General features: G+C 42.5%; 1 protein-coding gene across 3 annotated transcripts in view; it reads left to right on the plus strand.

The window, feature by feature from the left end:
• KCNAB1 (potassium voltage-gated channel subfamily A regulatory beta subunit 1) overlaps nucleotides 1-22177 on the plus strand; it is a 564258-nt gene that overhangs the window by 439604 nt on the left and 102477 nt on the right. For all 3 annotated transcript variants that reach the window (XM_073626075.1, XM_073626076.1, XM_073626077.1), the window contains exon 8: nucleotides 12210-12296. In XM_073626075.1, coding sequence (XP_073482176.1) covers nucleotides 12210-12296 — 87 coding nt within the window. The remainder of the gene's footprint in view (nucleotides 1-12209; nucleotides 12297-22177) is intronic.

Raw genomic sequence — 22177 nt, forward strand, 5'->3', positions numbered from 1 at the left:
GACGTTTTCAGTGTGGGCCAGTTACTTATGGGCGGACTTCTATACCTCAGCTCCCGGGGGGGCTTGATATGGTGACCACTGCACACCAGGATTATTCGGAGTTCAGTGTTCCAATGGGATGTAAGTTTGTGGATTTGACCATCTCTATGCTCTATATATATCTTTTTACATATAATACTTTCCATATCATGGGCCCCATTTTTTGATTTAGAACATCTTCATTATTTACAGATATTCAATATCCGCTCCTGATGAGTCGGCTAACCGACGAAACGCGTCGAGCTGTTGAGGATGTAACCCCTCACATTTCCACCAAGATTTTTATGAATTTTACTGTATATTACAAGTTACACTCATGAAATATGTATTATTGTCCCCTTGTTATGGCAATTATGTTTTACACTCTGTTTATATGTATGCAATTTACTTCCCAAGATGTCTGCATATGCACTGAGCAATTTTTTGTTATATATAACGTTACGCAATTTGATACTCATGTACATTAAAAATATTTATTTTTACTCTCAAATTTGTGTTTGAACCTGCCTCATTTAAAGTCCCATACTCTTTTATTATTTTTTGAATTCATTATTAGATATGTTACATTAGAAAAAATGGGGAGCGTTGTTATTTTCATGGTCAAATTCTTCTGAATTGAAAATGAAGCATTTGTTCATATTATTGGCAGCAGAGCCATAACAGTCCTGCAATTTCCTACTGAAAATGTTCAATGTTTGTAAACCATCTGACAGTCCCTCTAAATAAACAGTCTGAAAACTCTGTATCATTTTGATAAATAGGGAACTTATCTAACATTAATTTTACCATCTGTGTGTTATATTAATACAACCTGCTTTTTTATTCCACATGTAACTACTAAAACACCTTTAACTGATACATTATACTTGTTACCATATGTTGATCTTTGAATAAAAACCTTTGAACGAGGAATCAATCTGACAGTCATCAGTAATATTACCGTACATGCCATTTCTTCTTGTATGTAACAGAAACCACTTATGTGTTAGTAACAGGTGCAGTTATCTATTTATTATTTTAGTCTTACTACCTATATATTTTTTCTGATTTAAAGACATCCAGTAAATTTTCAGAAATGTAAATGCACATAAACTGAGTTTTCTTCTATATAGCACAAGGTACTATTACTTTTGTAAGTCATGTGACAATCAAATATAAAATGCTCAATTAAAGACTTGAGCAACCAACCGGAAGCATGGGCATGACATCACTTCCAGTTTACTCGGGAACCATCGGCACCAGTTTTTAAAAATCTAAAGCATTCAAAAACACAGATGTTTACATTCCTTGTGACAGCAATAAAAGTGATTAAAAAAATAAAATTAAAGCAAGTGTAAAAAAAAAAAAAAAAAAAATTAATATTTAAAAAAATGTTTTTAAAGTGCCCCCGTCCTCCCATACTTGCACGCAAAGGCAATCGGGTGTGTTGGTCCCACACGCACACAAACAGCGATCATCCCACACATGTGAGGTATCACCGCGAACATCAGATCATGGGCAGTAATTCTAGCACCAGACCTCCTCTGTAAATCTAAAGTGGTAACCTGTAAAGCTTCCCCTGAAGTTTACATCGTTTGTCGCCTTTGTATGGGCCTGCGCATTTTTAAAGCGGCTGGGGTGGGTCAAAATTAAGATGAGGGGGCATTTTTAATTTTACCTAGGGCAGCACAAAACCAAAATATACCACAATGGATGGTCCTATAAAACTGACAGGCAGACCCAACTGGTCTGCTCGTTTTAAAGGAGCTTAAAGGGAATGGCTAGTCATCCCCAGGGCCATCTTTAACGCAGGGCAAAAGGGGCAGCTGCCCTGGGCCCTGTCATTGTTGTGGGGCCCAAAGCAGCTACCCATTGAGCCCACGCTGCCTTCAAATGGCACTGAGAGGGATGGTTATACACAGGAGGAAGGCTTCCAGATATGCGCCATGCTGTGCCTGTGTGGTAGGTGCCTGTAGTTCCCCAGCCAGCAGGGAGGGGGCACGTTTGACCCCAACCCCATGCAGCTTGTAAGCGTGGGACTTCAAGGCCGCAGTGTAGGAGCTAGAGTGGAAGCTGCAGCTGAGCCGGCAGCGCTGAGAGCCTGCCTGTGAGAGTGCAGTGAGGATGGCAAGCCTAGCTGGACAGCACTAATTGCACCCATGGGCTTGGGATGCCCAGAGGTATGCTCTCTCTTCCACACCTCCTTCTACCTGCATGACGTGATTGCTAAGAGGTGAGTCCTTGTCACAGTGCTGGAGATGGGCACATAGCCAAAAGTTCACCTGCACTGTATCTGCATTAGAAAAGAAAGTACTATATGGATGGGATAATTGTGCTGGGGGATATCAAGGGTGTATGTGGGGAAACAGTGCTGAAGGGGAATCTGGGGTGTATAGGGTGTAGCAATGCTGGGTGGCTATAATGCTAGAGGTAGCAAGGCGATAGAGAGGTCACAGTGCAGGGGGTGTCAGGGGCATAGGGAATTAACAGTGCAGGTGGTATCAGGGATGTAGTGGGATGTAGTGGGGTCACAGTGCAGGGGTTATCAGGGATGTAGTGGGGTCACAATGCAGGGGGTATCGGGGATGTAGTGGGGTCACAGTGCAGGGGGTATCAGGGATGTAAAGGGGTCACAGTGCAGGGTGTATCAGGAAAGTAGTTGGGCCACAGGCAGGGGGTACATATGGTAACAGTGCTAGTGTACTAAGAAAGATTAGAGCGCTGGAGGGACATCTGGGGTGTAGTATGGCTACAGCGATAGGGTTATCTGGGGTGTAGGGGGGTCACAGTGCAGGGGTGTAGAAGGGTCACAGTGCTGGGGGATATCTGGTGTGTTGAAAGATTACAGTGTTGGTGTGTAGAAGGGTCAGAGTGCTGGGTAGATATCTGGGATGCAGAGGGGTCACAGTCCTGGTGTGTAGAGGGGTCACAGTGTTGGGGTATAGAGGGGTCAGATTGCTTGGAGATATCTGGGGTTCAGAGGGGTCACAGTGCTGGGATGTAGAGGGGTCACAGTGCTGGGGAGATATCTGGGGTATAGAGGGGTCACAGTGCTGGGGGATATATGGTGTGTAGAGGGGTCAGAATGCTGGGGAGCTATCGGGGTATAGATGGGTCACAGTGCTGGAGGATATCTGGTGTGTAGAGGGGTCACAGTGTTGGGGTGTTGAGGGGTCACAGTTTGGGGTATAGAGGGGCCAGAGTGCTGGGGAGATATCTGGGGTGCAGAAGGGTCGTAGTGCTGGGATGTAGAGGGTCACAGTGCTGGGGAGAAATCTGGGGTATAGGTGGGTCACATTGCTGGGAGCTATCTGGTGTGTAGAGGGGTCACAGTTTTGGGGAGTAGAGGGGTCAGAGTGCTGAGAAGATATTTGGAATTCAGAGGGGTCACAATGCTGGGATGTTGAGGGGTCACAGTGTTGGGGTATAGAGGGGTCAGAGTGCTGTTTGCACTGGTGTTTTGTTGTTTTTCAGCCAAATTCCAATAATATGAATTGACTTGTTTGATTGTAATTTTCTTACAATTAAGCGCTTTGTTCAAAATGTATCAAGGCTTATTTTTAATGCCTGTTTACCTGCGCCATCTCCCTGGTAGGCATACCTCCCAACTTATGAACTTCAGACTGAGGAACGCTTGGGGACGGAAATAACCTTGCATAGCACGCCGCAGCAAATGTGAGCGTGGTAAAACTTCTAACAGTGGGAGGATCTTAAGGGGCGTCATTAAACAAAACTCGGCTTCCTTGTACCTATAAAATATGCTTTTATACTTGTTCCACAAGCAAGAGTCTCATGGATACATACAAACCCCGGCACATTAATTTAAATAAAAGGATAAAAGATCGCAGGGTTTTGGAGTGCATTACGTACAGAGTGCAGGGTTCTGGGATGAGCTGCGTACATAGTGCAGGGTTCTGGGATGGGCTATATAGAGGGTGCAGGGTTCTGGGATAAGCTATCTACAGGGTGCAGGGTTCTGGGATGAGCTATGTACAGGGTGCAGGGTTCTGGGATGAGCTATGTACAGGGTGCAGGGTTCTGGGATGAGCTATGTACAGGGTGCAGGGTGCAGGGTTTTAGGGTGAGCTATGTACAGGGTGCAGGGTTCTGGGATGAGCTATGTATAGGGTTCAGGGTTTTAGGGTGAGTTATGTACAGGGTGCAGGGTTCTGGGATGAGCTATGTACAGGGTGCAGAGTTTTAGGGTGAGCTATGTACAGGGTGCAGGGTTCTGGGATGAGCTATGTACAGGGTGCAGGGTTCTGGGATGAGCTATGTACAGGGTGCAGAGTTTTAGGGTGAGCTATGTACAGGGTGCAGGGTTCTGGGATGAGCTATGTACAGGGTGCAGGGTTCTGGGATGAGCTATGTACAGGGTGCAGAGTTTTAGGGTGAGCTATGTACAGGGTGCAGGGTTCTGGGATGAGCTATGTACAGGGTGCAGGGTTCTGGGATGCAGTGGCAGATCCAGAGTCTAGTCTCGGGAGGGGCACTGCCAGAAAATAAGGTGTTGCTTACAGTGCTTACAGTGACACGTTTATCATTCCAGATTAGATTATTACATTACAAACAGACAGAATAGGTTTAACCACATATAACTTTATTAGTACAACGATCATAAGCAGTTTGTATACTTATTACAGAACAATGGGATTTTCCGACAACTTTGTGCGACCGTGTGTATGCAAGACAAGTTTGGCCCAAAATCCGTCGGAAAAAATCTGATGGATTTTGTTGTCGGAATGTTCGATTGTGTGTACAGGGCATTAGTCTGTGTTTGCTCTTCAGAAACTTGGCGGCTACAGATGTGTCATCCGCCTGCTCTGCTCTAATCAACAGGGGATTTGTCAGCCAATCCCCTGCTGATTGAAACAGAATCCGCCCCATGTGAAAGGGGCCTAAGGTTCTTCTTAAAATAACAGCAACATTGGTTATATTGTTTTCCTTATAAACTCACCTGTTCTGTTTCCTTTAGGCTATAAACATTTGTACCATGAAATACCACAAATATTGCATGGAAACCCTGAAAAGTTTTGCTCAATTGCCATGTCAGTGTTTAAAATTCATTGTTAGATTTATTGATTTAACAAATGTTTCAAAAATGTAAATATAAAAATAAATTCAGGTGGCCAGATTAAAGCACTGTTTGCTCTTCTGCAGCTCCGCATTTAAATCAATAGCCTGCATTATAATTAGATTAACCACTTGCTGACCAGCTGCAGTACATATATAGCAGCAGGTCAGCTCTATTGCACGAAAATACCTGTAGGCCATTTTGTGCAATAACCAGCGAAGGCACACACGCTGATTGGCCCAAGGGGGGGACAGAAATAGAACAGCGGTCTGCAGATGTAAACAAGGCAGATCGCCGTTCTGTCAGAGATGAACAGAGTGATCTTATGTTCCTGCTAACCAGGAACACGGATCACTCTGTTCATCTAGTGAGTCCCTCCCCCCACACAGTTAGCAAGCACCCCCTAGGCAAACAGTTAACCCTTTGATCGTCCCTGATGTTAACCCCTTCCCAGCCAGTGTCATTAGTACAGTGACAGTACATATTTTTAGCACTGATCACTTTATTAGTGTCACTGGTCCCCAAAAAGTGTCAAAAATGTCAGTTAGGTGTCCGATCTGTCCGCTGCAATCTTGCAGTACTGCTAAAAATCGCAGATCGCCACCATTACTAGTAAAAAATAATTAAATATAAATGCCATAAATCTATCCCCTATTTTGTAGACGCTATAAATTTTGCGCAAACCAATCAATATACGCTTATTGGGATTTTGTAGCAAAAATATGTAGCAGAATACATACTGGCCTAAACTGAAGAAGAATTTTTTTTTATAGCAAAAAGCAAAAAATATTGTTTTTTTTTCAAAATTGGCGCTCTTTTTCTGTTTATATCCCAAAAAATAAAAACCGTAGAGGTCATCAAATACCACCAAAAGAAAGCTCTATTTGTGGGAAAAAAAAGGTCATAAATTTTATTTGGGTACAACATTGCACGACCGTGCAATTGTCAGCCAGTTAAAATAACGCAGTGCAGTATCACAAAAAATGTCCTGGTCATAGGGGGGTAAACCTTTTCGGTTAAGATTGAACAACAATAAGTCAAGACTAAAAGGGCATTTTTTTTTCACACATAATGGCACACATGTATTTTGTGATTTTACACATGACATTCATTCTTTTACTCACTTTAATCAATAATTTTTGGTGCTCTGATGTGGGGAGGGGCTCCCATGCAGAAGCAATGGAGTGGAGATGGATCAGATGGATCCAGTAATCTTCTCAATAAGTATTCTTACTGTATTCACGCCGCTCTACAGACTGCGCAAGATGGAGAAGATGGAGGAGGTGGGTGGAGCCAACACTAACTCAGGGGTGGCGGAGGCCTGTAGTGTGGAGAAGATGGAGGGAGGAGGTGCTGGTGGGTGGGGCCAACACAGTCAGGGGCGGAGAAGGAAGAACGCTGACTTGACTGTGGACACTGGATATGTTAGTGTGCAGTTAGGTAAGGCTGGAACGGAACTAATTTTACCACACACAGTCTGTACTCTAAAGTTTAAACTGACTAAACTGCAACTGTATAAGCAAAAGAAGATACCGCGCTGAGAAAATTAATTATTAAATACACTAGTAAGAAGCAGCAGCATACAGTGCGATAACACAAAAAGTCTATAAAATTGGGGAAGCAGCGCTAAAAAATGGTGCTAAATAAGTCCACAACAATTGACATGAAGACAAAGAAGTCCATTGAGAACATTGAGGGTCATAATAACACCGCAGTGTGCACACACAAACAAAGTGCCCGACCACTGTAGCTGTAGATTGAGTTTACCAGACGGCAAGCTTAAAAGGCAGGTGGCTATAGCCCAGCCAAGGCCTCTAAGCTTGCAGATGACCACAATAGGAACAGTAATTCGGATGGTGAAGATCGCTCACCAGGACCTGCTGCGGCGTCTGCACACTCAGTAAATTGCCCAGAAGAAAAAAGGCCATAGTGTAATATATTCCGAACATCTGACGTTTTGAAAGATGTGAGTTCTACTTCAGATTAGAAGACGCTTGTTATAAACTCAGTTTTTTAACTACACTAAGTCAAAGTTCCAGCAAACAAAAGGTGTATAGCCGTGCTGCCCCATTGATTTCAATGGGCAGGAGCGGGGAAGGAGCGGGGAAGGAGCGGTGAATACACCGCTCCTTCACTGCTCCAAAGATGCTGTTTGCAGGAGTTTTTTTTCTCTCCTGCCAGCGCACCGCTCCAGTGTGAAAGCCCTTTCACATTGGAGACAATTTTCAGGTTGGTTTGCAGGCACTATTTTTAGCGCAATACCTGCAAACCGCCCCAGTGTGAAAGGGGCCTAAGAAGGCCAAAGAACTTTAAGACAACTCATCAATGATCTCTTGAAGTGAGACATTATTCATTCACATAGGTCCTCAAAGATCACAACACTAAACTTTTTGATTATAAGTGGTTGAGCAGCACCTGTACTATTGGATGTTACCAGTGGTACCACCCATCTACACTGCAGCAATACACCTATTTAGCTGCAATGGATGCCATTGTAAATCCTGTCCACAAGGTTATTCTCCTCCCAGACAATTTTAATGCTATCTTCTCATAGATTCAGGGAACTAGAAGTAAACGTTATTGATAATAATAGCCCTAGAACCAATAGGAGAAGTGCATTTGGTAAAGCCAGCCATAGATGATTCGAATTTTGTCCAATTCGATTTGAACCATGTATGGGCAGGCTGAATGCACTCAAGTTGATGGATCAATCAACTGGGGTACAACCAGCCTTCTAGATTTTACATGCAATTATTGATTGAAGCTGTTATAGCTGCTAGCAATAATCACTGTGTTCTCCCTTGGTGGGAGGAATTCCCCCATCACAACAGTCAGTGTGGCTGCAGGAAAGACAATCGCTACGTCTATGGCCTGCATTAGTTTGATATATCTGCTTTCTCCATCTGGATTACACCATTGTTTTTCCATGTTCTTCCCTTATCTCCCGAGCTCTATTATGTACCACCTGCAACCAGCTGTACACATCCCACACTTTGAGAAACACTGATCTAGGTACCAGATACTATAGACTACTATAGCTGCTTCCCTTCTGCAAGTACTTGTCTGTGTTTTCAGAACAGGCACATAGCAATGAAAATGTCACAGTTATACGGTTAATGAAAATAAGACAAACCTCAAGGATGGAACTTTAGCGACAACACGGGCTGATGCATTAAATGATATCTAAAGGTATTTTTTTTTTTTTTAAACAAACATGTCATACTTACCTCCTCTGTGCAGTTGGTTTTGCACAGAGTGGCCCCAATCCTCTTCTTCTGGGGTCCCCCAGCGACGCTCCTGGCTCCTCCTCATCTCGAGTGCCCAGTTAGAGAAGTGCTCTCCCTTGGGGCACCCGTGCGGGCACGCTCCCGTGTTCTGCTGCTGCGTCTATTGACACAGTCAGCAGGACTCGGCCCCGCCCACGGCTCCCGAGTCATTGAATTTGATTGACAGCAAATGGCTGTGCTGTTATCAATCTAGCCAATCAGGACACGAGACACCGGCTGGAGCTGGTGTGCTCTATGCCAGCAAGAAAAAGGCAGGGTTCAAGTAAGTATAACAGGGGTACTTGGGGGCTGCTACACTAAAGAAGCTTTTTCAGCTTAATAGAATATATTAAAGTAAAAAGCCTTGAGGGTTTACAACCCCTTTAAGTCACTCCTTAAATATATCAAATAGTTTAAAAAACACAAAACTTTATTTATAACAAAGAAAGACAAAGTAAAAGCATTAAAAAAAATGTGCAGAGGCTACTAATGCCGTGTATACACGGGCAGACTTTTCGGCAGCAAAGGTCCGACGGTCTTTCCGACGGACTTTCGACAGACTTCCGATGGATTTTCTAACGAACGGACTTGCCTACACACGATCACACCAAAGACCGATGGATTCGTACGTGATGATGTACGACCGGTCTAAAATAATGAAGTTGATAGCCAGTAGCCAATAGCTGCCCTAGCGTCGGTTTTCATCCGTCGGACTAGCATGCAGACGAGCGGATATTTCAACTGGACTCGAGTCCGTCCGAAAGATTTGAAACATGTCCCAGATCTAAAGTCTGTCAGATTTTCGACAGAAAAAGTCCGCTGAAGGCCCGATGGAGCCCACACACGGTCGGATTGTCCGCCGGACAAGTCCGGTCAAAAAGTCCGCTCGTGTGTACGCAGCATTACTCATATACAGTGCCTTGAAAAAGTATTCATACCCCTTGCAATTCTCCACATTTTGTCATGTTAAAATGAAAAACGTAAATGTATTTTATTGGAATTTTATGTGATAGACCAACATAAAGTAGCACATAATTGTGAAGTGGAAGGAAAATGATAAATGGTTTTCAACATTTTTTACAAATAAATATCCGAAAAGGATGGCGTGCATTTGTACTCAGCCCCCTTTACTCTGATACCCCTAACCAAAATCTAGTGGAACCAATTCCCTTCAGAAGTCACCTAATTAGTAAATCGAGTCAGTATAATTATCTAAAAATCAGTATATAATAATCAATATAATAATCAGTATAAATACAGCTGTTTTGTGAAGCCCTCAGAGGTCTGTTTGAGAACCTTTGTGAACAAACAGCATCATGAAGGCCAAGGAGCACACCAGACAGGTCAGGGATAAAGTTGTGGAGCAGTTTAAAGTAGGGTTAGGTTATAAAAAAATATCCCAAGCTTTGAACATCTCATGGAGCACTGTTCAATCCATCATTTGAAAATGTAAAGAAACTACAAACCTGAATAGTATAGAAATAGGAATAATGGACTTTATAGGCACATAAAAAGTTAATACATTTTAATAGTTTACATAAAAAAATCCCAATATATACAGACAATAGTATGTAATAAAAAATAGGTGGGACTCAATGTGGTTCCCCTGAAGGAAAATATAGAATATACTTCCTGTGTTGCAATGCTGGAAATATGGCCACACATATACACTCCTCTCAGATTGGTTTCCACATGTCCTCGTGAGTTTAAAAACTCTGCTCTACATGTTTTGCGACCTGAACCGTTGATTCTTTAGGAGCTTGAATATTTATATTCAGAGAAACATACTTTAATTAGGATACAGGATATATCAATAAGTGTGTATATACATATGTATATGTACGTATATCTATGCAAACATTACAAAGTGCTCAACGATAAATTGCTACGTGAGTACAGGATAAGGTTACCTAGCCTAATATCCACTTATAAGTTAATTGTATTTCAGATTACTTATCGTGTATACTTTTTACACCCTTAGCCACCTTATATGTCCCCACATCCTGACACATGTGTTAATTCACGGCCGCTCCCATGCATCAGGGTCCTTAGCCCATTGGGGGCTTCTTTTGTGGCTTGGTACTTCTGGCGCAAGTGAGTGTTGAATTTATCATTGAGCACTTTGTTACAAGTGATATTTGCATAGATGTACGCACATATACATATGTATATACACACTTGTTGATATATCCTGTATACTAATTAAAGTATGTTTCCCTGAATAGAAATATTCAAGCACCTGAAGAAGCGATGGTTAAGGTCGCAAAACATGTAGAACAGAATTTTTAAACTCACGAGGACATGTGGAAACCAATCTGAGAGGAGTATTGCCACACAGGAAGTATATTCTATATTATCATTCAAGGGAACCACATTGAGTCCTACCTATTTTTTATTACAAACCATTGTCTGTATATGTTGTGATTTTTTTATGAAAACTATTAAAATGTATTACTTGCAGTGAAAGGTGATTCTACAAAGTATTGACTCAGGGGGGCTGAATACAAATGCATGCCACACTTTTCAAATATTTATTTATAAATAATTTTGAAAAACATTTATCATTTTTCTTCCACTTCACAATTATGTGCCACTTTGTGTTGGTCTATCACATAAAATCCCAATAAAATACAATTACTTTTTGGTTGTAACATGACAAAATGTGAAAAATGTCAAGGGGTATGAATACTTTTTCAAGGCACTGTACATTTCTTATATTGTAACATAATGAATGCAGGATGTTCCCACAATCGATGGATCACCAATTTGATACTGCCAAAATGGTGGACACATTTTGGCAGTATCCAATTGGTGATCCATAGTTTCTGGATCTTTTGTGACTTACTGCAACAGCTCGTGTTGCCGCTAAAGTCCCATCCTTGAAGGTTGTCTTATTTTCATATGTACTGTAGAGATGTTGGCAACCATGAGCTACTGCTGAAAACACTTTAGTATACAGTTAATGAGTTAGTCACTCTGAAAGTACTACATCAATATGAAAGATAGACAATCAGCATCACCATAAGAAAAGGCAATGGCAGCATGCATGTACAGTATATGTGCTCATTGATGGAAATTCTACAATGAACAATCAACTTGATTCTCTGTGAATGATTAGAATCTGTGCTTTGAAAGTTGTCATTGCAAACCCAGGAGCCCGGAAGCTTTGTTTATGTTCAGACTGCCTGCAGACAGTATAGGGAGCAACATTTTTGCAGACCAGGACTAAAAACAAGGCAATGGGGATCCCAACCAAAGGCTCTCTTCTTTCCATATTTGACTGTCTGGAATCCTATGGGAAGGGAGAATGAACAAGGACATAGCCAGACGTATGCAGACACGTCTTTATACAGTTTGTGGTCTGGGTCCCTAGTGATAGTATGGGTGCAGTACTTGGTACAAACTATCAGTCATGTCTACTGACATAAAAAAAATGAATAAAGCAGGGATATGAAGCAGCTGACCTTGTTGCTCTCAGTCCTGTTTTGCAAGCATATTGTGCTGTACAGTGTACAGTACAGACTACAGACAGGCTGAATGTAAGCAAGGCAATGTTTACATTATTCCTCAAAGTGCAGGAAAACATAGAGGTAAAGGTTCATATTTGCACAGATATTTGCTGCTCCTTGATACAAATTAAAGGATACATTGGCGAACATATTTATTGTTAAAAGTACATATATCCTTTATCTAGACCAGACTTTATCTTCAAATGTTTACTTGACAGGAGTGCTTTAGGTGCCCTTGAGAGAGCATTTCAGGACAAATGAAGTGATTTTTTAAGATGTCTGGTAAATATCTCCTTTAAGCTCTTCTCTCACCGTATGTTTTCATTTTTGTGCTGCTTGTAGGATTAAAGGGCTCTCTGCAGAGGCTGCAGCTGGAGTATGTGGATGTGGTGTTTGCAAACCGACCAGACAATAATACCCCAATGGAAGGTTAGTATGAGATGAATGATTCTGCTTTACAGATTTCTATCACCTGAATCAAGAAAATTAAATTCTGTTTATGAAGTATATGACGGATATAGGTCAGGCAGCTTGCCATAGATAAACAGTAAGACCACAATGCCTTTCTCATCATCAAATTTATTAAATGTAATAACAGCAAAATGATATCCATACTAGAAAGAGAGAAAAAGATATCGAGAGATCACTGCTCTATTTTCATTTGGTGACAGTGGAATTTATTTGTATGCGACCTCTGCAGAATGTTATTATCTCCGCTACTAAATATCGTAATACTTAGCTTTAATGAGGAAAGTCATCTGCTGTATGATCTTAGAATCTCTGCTACAACTTCAGCCATATAATTATGAAATTATTTATACAAATCATCTCTTTCATTACCAATTATTTTTAGGATTCATGTGCATGGACCTGTACTGGGTAAAAAACAGGCGTATTTTGGCCCCTAGAAGTCCCCAACCAGAAGCCTGTCAAAATCAAAGACAGGCTAAAATATGCATCCACTGTATGCACATCCAAGCAGTCCTCATGTACAGGGCCGTATGCATACAGGGATGTGTCTGTGTTTTTTTGTTCAGAGAATGTGTTCCTGTACGCATATAGCCCTGTAAGTACAGGGCTGCATATTTGTTTTGCTTGTGTCTATCTAGCAAGGTTACTTTGTGGTATAAGCAAGGAAGCTGAGACCTCTGCAGTATGTAAATGTGCTTTTACTATACAAAAATGTTGTACATAGAAAACTATTACAATATTAGGAATACAATGCAAGACTGACAAATATCTATAGCAAGATGCCTAGCAAATAAGCAGAAACTATGGTCTATACACAGTAAAAGTATGCTTAAAAGTTACTTAACTCCAGTTACTGTGTGTTCTGTGCATGATCTCCATTGCTTCTGGAGATCAGGCACCTTCTTGGCTGGAAAAGATTCTTGTGTCCTTGGTTCTAATGCATGATGAGTGGCTCCCACTATCAGTCTCTACTGCTCCTTTTATTTTTTGTATAGTCTATGGACAAATGTGTTCATGTACATGAGCCCTTATGCTAAGAAAGCGATCATTCATTAAAAATGAAGAGAAAAGTTGCATTAGTGTCATTATCACGAGGGGCTTTGAAAAGTTTCCGCACTTTTATATTTTCGTTGGAAATTGTGAGGGCAGGAGGAGTAGTAATCGTATATTTTATATCAAAAGCAACACATTTCGCCCTTGATTTTTCTCTCAGACTACACACAAATAATCTATTCATTACTAACAACTCATTCTACACATTAATTTCCTTGAATGCAACCCCCTCCCATATTTCTGTTACTGAGAAGGTGTTTCAGTCTTTGTCTAAAAGTTCATTAGAAAGTCCATTCTGAAGTTCTTTAGAAACAAGTCCAGGCGTGTAATGCATCATACGCCATGCTCTCCACAGCTCTTGCGGTCTTTCATCATTCTGTCCATCATGTGACCACTTTTCTCTGGTCTTCCTATGGATCAAATCGGAGACAGCCTGTGGAGTGAAAAACAAAGCGGATTATCTGTTCCTTCTAATAATACATAAACAGTAGATCCTGACCCTTCAGCTACAATCTCTCCTCAAAATAGCTTCTTGCCTGGATATCTGACCAACACTTTGCCACCTGCCTGTATCCACTTCTGACCCTCCGAAAGAACATCAATAGGGAGGAGAGGAAATATACTGATATTTCCCGGAAGATCACTGCTGTTTATTTTAGAAGGTTTGTTGTTATACAGCTTCACTTTCCACTCTTGCTGAGAAGTATCCACTAACCAATTTAGTAGCCACTATCCTGAAGCCCATCTGCCAATGCAAATTTAACTTTAAACCTTCCTGCCAGATTCCCTCTCATTCCTAGGCATTGCTTCTGTAGTACGGCTGCAGGGTGTTTTACACAACATCCCCTCACTACTGATGCAGTAGTAGTGCCTTTGCAGCATAAGGGGGAGTGGTTGGAAGATGGTAAAACTGTGGCTGAGCTGCACATTTTTACTGCCCCCCCCCCCCACCCCCCAAACACAAAAGTAAACAAGACCTAACAGCATCTTACTGTGCTTATGTAATCATCATCGTTATCATGATGATGATCTTAAAGTACAGAAGGTGCTCTATGCCTCTCTGTATGTATGGATGTGTCTCTGTACCTTCCAGAAAGCAGAAATTGTGTCCATGCATCCACATCCTTGTATTGCCTGGGCTCTCGGCCACTTCTCTCTTCAATCATCACTCGGCTACAGCCCCATCCTCTGCCCTCTGCCCTCCTCAGAGGAAAAGAGAATCACCCTGCCAGGGATAGGCTGTCATCAGCCGCGGCCAGCAGGAACTAGATGCCTGCGACATGAAATTAAAAAAATAGTCCCTCTCTGCTTATCACCTCCTGGACCCCTCTGCTGTGCTGATGGAGCCCAGGTAAAATATATTCATGTTACAGCAAGCCTAGGAGCATTGTCAAATGCTTTCACCTGGTGAAAGTGCTTTCACCATAGCTGAAGAATAAAGTTGCCCCAGCCCCCTGCTGAGCTGGGTTCAGTACAGGAGGGCTGGATGTACTGCCCAATCAGCATCCCTGACTGCCTGTGTGAGGACCCAATCCCACCCCCTTAGTGTATGTGTGGGTGTAAGCTTGTGTATCAGGTCATTCAATAGCTCGTTGTATCTTTCAATTAAACCAGCTGCCTGTGGATGGTATGGGATGATACTGGCCATAATCTTTGGCCCATTGCTATACTGTTGATCCAGTGAAGTGTGAGCTGTTATCACTTAGGATTTGTTTGGGACAACCATAAGCAACGACAAGTGTATGGAGCAGTTGCAGCGTTGCAGCTTGATCTGCACGTTTGCAAGGATGAAGAAGCAAAAGTCCTGAATAGGTGTCCACTGCAGTACAACAATATCTCAGTCCATTGTTTGCCCGGGGCAGGGGACCGATGAAGTCAATCTGCCAGATCTCTGCAGGCCTCTCTCCCCTCCTAATCGACCCAGTGGAGTACTTTTGCAATCGCCATTGTCGCACTTCTCCACACACTGTACAGTTCCCTATTACAGTCTTTATCATGTTCATAGATATAGGGAATCCTCTCTGCTGTGACCATTCGTATGTTGCTTTCTGCCCCAAATGTCCAATTTGCTTGTGGGCCCAGTTGGCCAAGTTCATCAAGACAGGATCAATTGGCAAAACTGCTTTCACTTTGGTGATTTCATCTGCCACTCTGTTATAGTTCTCAAAGTATGGGACCAGGGGCACATGTGTGTCAACATGCCCCACTTTTATGGTGCAAGAGTGAGTTTCCTTCCAGATGTAGTCCCAGACTTCCTTGCCTCCCCACACTACCTTTCCATGAATCATCCATTCATTAGACTTCCATACGGGCATCCAAGTTGTCTGTCCTTTAAAGACTGCCCAGCTGTCAGTGTAGATAGTGACATGGGAAGAAGGATCCCCCTGAAGAGTCATCAATACAGCTTTCAACTCTGCATACTGACTGGACCCTCCAATTTCGGTCTCCTGCAGGACTGTGTCTGTATTTGGGTTGTAGGCAGCTGCTGTCCATTTACGTCCAGATGAGGCGACTATGGCTGAACCATCAGTAAACCACGCTGACTCTTTCATGTCTTCAGACAGAGACTGGGTGCTGGTAAAAGTAACAAGCCCAGCCAACTGTTTTGAAATGTCTCTAACATCCCCAGCTTCAATAACCCCTCTTTCTTGAAGGTACCACTTCCATTTCATCAGCGTCTGGTTCTGGGCTACAGCTGCCCTAGTGGTCAGTCCATTACCTCTCACCCATCCTGCTTTTGGCAATGCAGTATATATGGTGACTGTGTCCTTTCCTGTAATGGTTTCTACATGTTGAAGTGCTGTGTAGGCCCCAAACAGGTACTTCTCTAGGGGCGTGTATCTCTTCTGTGCCCCTGTCAGTTGTTTGGAGCAAAATCCAATGGGTATTGCTCTCAGTCCTTTCTTTTCATTTGGCTGCCACAGACTCCAGGATATGGTACCATCCTGCTCCACTACATCAAGCTGAAATTGTACTCCTTTTCTCATAGGTCTCAATCCCTGATGCTGCAAAATGGCTTCTTTAGCAGCAAGGAATGTGGTCCGCTGCTCTGAACCCCATGAGAACTCAGTCTTTTTCCTTGTGACATTGTATATAGGCTTCAGAATCAATTAAAGATGTACGATTAACGATCTCCAGAATCCCACAACTCCAATTAACTTCTGTGCCTCCTCTTTGGTAGTAGGGGGCGACAACACCTGGATAGTTTGCACAACTGTCTCTGGAATTCTCCTCTGTGGCCCAGTCCACGTCATTCCTAAGAATGTCACCTCTGCGGCAGGTTCTTGGACTTTGTCTTTGTTGATAGAACACCCTCTGTTCTCCATGTGCTGTATTAGCAGGTGCAGTTCTTCAGTTACATCTTCTTTCATCCCAGAGATCAAGTCATCAATGTAGTGAAACGCAGTGACTTTCAAATTCAGTTTACCTAAATCTTGGGCAATCAGTCCATGACAAATCGTTGGAGAATGAACATAGTCTTCAGGAAGCACAGTGAAAGTGTACTGGCGGCCGTACCACACCATAGCAAACTGGTCTAGACACTCTGGGTCTATCAAAATCAAAAAGAAAGCATTAGCCAGGTCTATCACAGCATGATATTCTCCTGCCTCTTTAGCAATTTTCTCAACAATTGAGATCATATCAGGTACAGCTGACTTCAATGGAGGAGCCACTTTGTTTAGACCTCTGCAATCCACAGTCATTCTATGTGTCCCATCAGGTTTCTTTACTGGGAACACTGGAGACAAGAAAGGATTTACAGCAGGTCTAAGGATCCCTATTCTGAACAGTTCTTGAATAGTCTCCCCAATTTCTTTGTGGCCTCTAGGAAGTCTGTACTGCTTGAGACAGACAGGCTTCTCTGGTGGAGGAATGTAGACAGAGGTCCATTTTGCATGACCTCTGACCACACAGCCTTCACCGCCCTAACCAGATAAGCTTTATCAGGATACCCAAATGTGAATGTACCCCATTCAATCTGAATAGACTGACCTTGAAGTACTTCTATCCCAAGAATATTTTTGGGTAACTCTGATACCAAAAAAAAAAAAAATCCTGGTCCCTTGCCAATAGCCAATTTCACCTGTGTCCTAACTGTTGGTGTGGTTTACCCTCCCAAACCTTCTACATAAATCAATTCTCCTTTGTGATGGGAAGGATTTCCCTGCAAAAGTGTAACTTAGGAACAGGTGCATATGGGCATCGGTCTCCCTTTATAAAGGACAAGGAACTTCCCAATCACCTTTTCTGAGTCTCTTTAACTCCTCCCCAGGATAAAGGGATTTGGGTTTGGGTTCATGTGCAGTGTTGGGAATTGGTTTGGGGCTAACAGGAGGGGTCTGTTCTGTTTTCTCTAAATCTAGGCTGATGTTATCTTCACTAGGAGTGGTGTTTCTAACCCTGATAGTTTTCCCCTCTAAATGTTTCCACCTCTTCAACATTTCTGCAGTAGAAATCTCATCTATCTCATCTTTAGTTATTCCTGCCTTTAATAGGTCCACCCACATTTCTTTCCTAGAAATAACTAGCCTGGTTTTCTCTTCACATCCTGTCTTCTCTACCCCATTCCCTTTCTTCTCTGTTCTTTTCTGCTTGTATTCTTCCTGTCTGGCCTTGACCTTATCTACTTGGCTGGGTTTTGTTTTAAAACCAAGAAATCTTGCGAGCTACCCAAAATCTGTAAATATATAACACCTCCTATCAGGACAGCTGCTATCATTGATCATGTCCCATATGACCATGCAAATGCAATATTTATAGAGGAAATGCTGCGCTATCTGGATGTTAGCATTAGTGCCTTGATGCAATGACATGACACTAAATAAAAAATGTGTTGATGTGCAAACAAAGTTTTTTGACCATAGAGCGTGTGATCACAGCATCACAAACCTTATAATCCACATATGTGTTGAAATGTATAAAGTGCCTCCGTCCTGGTAAAATAAATACTTTATATAAAGTCTTTTTGTGCAAACTCCAAAAAGTTCATACAAAACAAAACAAAAAACTTCATGTATCAAATATACTGATCCAAATACATGCAAAAAAATATATTTAAAGTGATCCAGTGATCAAAAGTGCACACACAATAGGTGTCAAAATTTCATATAAATAGTAACATCATTAAATATTGCAGTCCATTCCAAAATTAATCATAGCTTGTACTTGTGATAAAATTTTTGTTCTTGTGCTCACTCAGGTGCTCCCCCCTTATGTGTGTACGCTCACCTTAGAGCGTGTGACCTCACAATTAAGTTCAGTCAGAACACGCTTGTGAACCACCCCTGGGTTCAGTGTCAGTAATGGAGTCCTGGGCTGCTCAGTTCTGCTGCTTCCACACTCGTGCAAAACATAAAGGGACTTGATAGTGTTATACCGTTTTATAAAATAATTTCATTAATAAACCATAACCCCTCTGACAGGGTACTCACATTTGCTGGGTGCTTCAGTACACCACTCTATAGAAAGCCAAACAAAACGCCAAAAAAGCCGAAATAGTGTGTCTATCCTTTATGAGACAGATCAGCTGTCTCCTGCTCCGTCCTGTCTCCTCCCCAACATGTGTCGATACAGGGATGAATCGTATCTTCCTCAGGGGGATCATATCTATCTCCCTGAGGAAGATGCGATTCATCCCTGTATCGACAGGCACGTTATACATTTCAACACATATGTGGATTATAAGGTTTGTTATGCTGTGATCACATGCTCTATGGTAAAAAAAAACTTTGTTTGCACGTCAACACATTTTTTATTTAGTGTAATTGCCTCAAGGTTTTGTTTTAGTCTCCTCTACCTCCCCCAACTCGTTTAAGAGTGTAGTGGCTTCATGAATCTCGCTGTTTAATCCCTGTCCTCCCAGCAAGGACAATAAAGGAGCCCTGAGATTAAATGGCGCAGACTTCATCAGCTTAGAGTGCAGAGCAGACGTAAAGGGTTCCATATCTGGACCCATCCATTCTGGAAATGTATTTAATCTGGTTATACAACCCATCTTGCGTAACCTGGATATACCCTCTCCTATTGTTCTCCAGGTGTAAATATTTTACAGGTCACTAGGACTAGCGCATACTCTCTCAGGTCTTACAGAGAAAATTTTTCACATTGCCTGATGTAATTGTGGATCATGGGTTAACATTCCCATATCCACTGCTTCCTTACCTGACAAAACAACACTGTCTGCCCCTTCATCCGACAAGCGTTGGAGCCAACTCAATAGGGGCTCCCCGGACGTTTGTTTGTATTGTTTTGACAGCTCGTGGAGTTCAGTTTAAGTAAGCTCCTATACTTCTTCAAATTTCACATCTCTGGGGTTGTAATAATGCACTTCCCCATCTGCCATATCCTCTCTATCATGTTGCTTTTTCCTATGCTTTGTAATGAGAGGTCTGCCACACTTTTTCTTTCCCATTGGGTGATCATCATCAGAAACATCAAACTCTATTTCCTCATCCTCATTATCATTTGAGGAGAGCACACCCTCACAATTCCAGTTTTGGGATGTGACAATGGCACGTACCCTGGCTTTACTAACAGGTTTACGGCCCTTCCTTTTCCTTAAGGCATTCATTGATTTGGACTTGAGGGCTGCACACCACTCTTGCAAATCATCAGCCTGACTAGCAGTTGAACGTACACACTCTGAAGCAACCACTAGCTGGTCTTTTAATACCTTAACTTCTGCCTCTGCCTTCTCCCTTCTATGTGATTCAGTATAAGTAGCATGAAGGAAGTACTAACTCACTGTGCACACATGATCTGAGATTTTATCACCCCAAGTCATATTCAAGGGAGAGGCATGCTTTACAAATTCTTTAGCAAGAGGCTCCCACTCATTGTCTCTGGCCCAGATAGTTAAGCTGCACACTTCCTTCTGGCCACCAGAACCCTCTGCAGCCTTGCTTTTCCTAAACAGCTTACACAGCATTTTTACCTAGCACAAGCTACACAACATACCCCAGAAAAACAGGTCTGCTTCAGTTGAACTTTAGCACAATCCTGGCACGAGCCCCCAAATGTTTTGCTTGCGTCTATCTAGCAAGGTTACTTTGTGGTATAAGCAAGGAAGCTGAGACCTCTGCAGTGTGTAAATGTGCTTTTACTATACAAAAAATCTTGTACACACAAAACTATTACAATATTAGGAATATAATACAAGACTGACAGATATCTATAGCAAGATGTCTAGCAAATAAGCAGAAAATATGGTCTATACACAGTAAAAGTATTCTTAAAAGTTACTTAACTCCGGTTATTGTGTGTTCATGATCTCTGTTGCTTCTGGAGATCAGGCACCTTCTTGGCTGGAACAGATTTGAGTGTCCATGGTTCTAATGCATGATGAGTGGCTCCCACTATCAGTGTCTACTTTTTATTTGGGCTTTTGTTTACCAGTTGCTGACAATGGTTACAAACTCGTTTACCTTAACAACCAAACTGTCAACTGTCAACAGATCCCATTGTTACCAAGGCATTCATTTGAGAAACATCCTCAGACAAACCTGATTTCACGTACCTTACAGCAGAGTCCGAAATGCTGAGGGTGGCCTCTTGCATGGTTCGGGTCCCAATACCCCTGGTAGTGAGGACAGGGAGTGCTGGGACAACGAAAGGGTGCAGGTGCCTGCAGGCTGAAGGCTGGAGCTTGGAGATACAGGGTCCTCTCGGAGGAAAGCGTGAAGACTGATCACCAGAACTGTTCAGCAGAAGCCAGCCAGGTAAGTATGGATTCAGGAACAACTGCAACGTCAGAAACAGGCAAAGGTTGGCAACTGGCTGGCAACAAGGTACATAAACATAAGGCAAGTCATAGTTCGTAGTCAAGGACAGGCAGAGGTTGGCAACGGGCTGGCAGCGAGGTACAGAATCAGGAAGCAGAGCCGTAGTAGAGAATCCAAGCCAAGGTCTGTATAATCAGTAAAGGTAGATAACAGGCAGGGGTGATCCAGGAGAATGGTCAAGGAAGCTGGGTTTGTCAGGAGCAAGGTAACAGGTCAAACAGCAATCAGGAACTCAGGAACAAGCTGAAGACGGATCAGGCAGAGACTCTGTTTATATAGGGCGCCATGTGCCAGGATTGGTGGACGTGATGTGCGTGCGTGAGTGCGCACACACGTTAGCATTGGTGTGCGAGTGTGCGCACACGTTCGTATGGGTGCGCGAGTGCGTGCGTTCCTTCCAGAACTTGTTCGCCTCTGTCGGGGACACTGCGCATGGCCATTGGCATTAGTAGAATGGGAATTAGCCACTGCTGCACGGAAACGGGCATTAGCACTGTGAGTTCTCTGACAATGTCCATTGGCATTAGCAGAATGGGGATTAGCCACTGCTGCATGGAGACGGGTATTAGCACTGTAAGTTTTCTGACACCTGATCTCTGTTAAAGAATAGTCTGATTGCTATTCTATCACAGTCTTATAGAAAAATTGTATATTTTATATCAAACGCAACACAATATTTCAGCCTATCGGTGATTTTGACAGGCTGCTGGCAGCAGGTTCTCTGCACTGTGTGTACAAAATACACCCTTTTTTGTATGGTCTATGGGCAAATGCGTTCATGTACATGAGCACTTATGCTAAGATAGTGATCTATCATTAAAAATGAAGAGAAAAGTTGCATTAGTGTCATTATTATGAGGGGCTTCGAAAAGTTCAACACTTTTATATTTTCGTTGGAAATGGTGAGGGCAGGAGGAGTAGTAATTGGTCATGTCTGAGAGTCGGTACAAAGCTGGGAAAATGCATCGCAAAGGAAGGTGACTATGTAGAAAAGTGATGTAATTT

Source organism: Aquarana catesbeiana, linkage group LG04 (genome assembly GCF_042186555.1).
Source record: "Aquarana catesbeiana isolate 2022-GZ linkage group LG04, ASM4218655v1, whole genome shotgun sequence".
Classification (NCBI taxonomy): domain Eukaryota; kingdom Metazoa; phylum Chordata; class Amphibia; order Anura; family Ranidae; genus Aquarana; species Aquarana catesbeiana.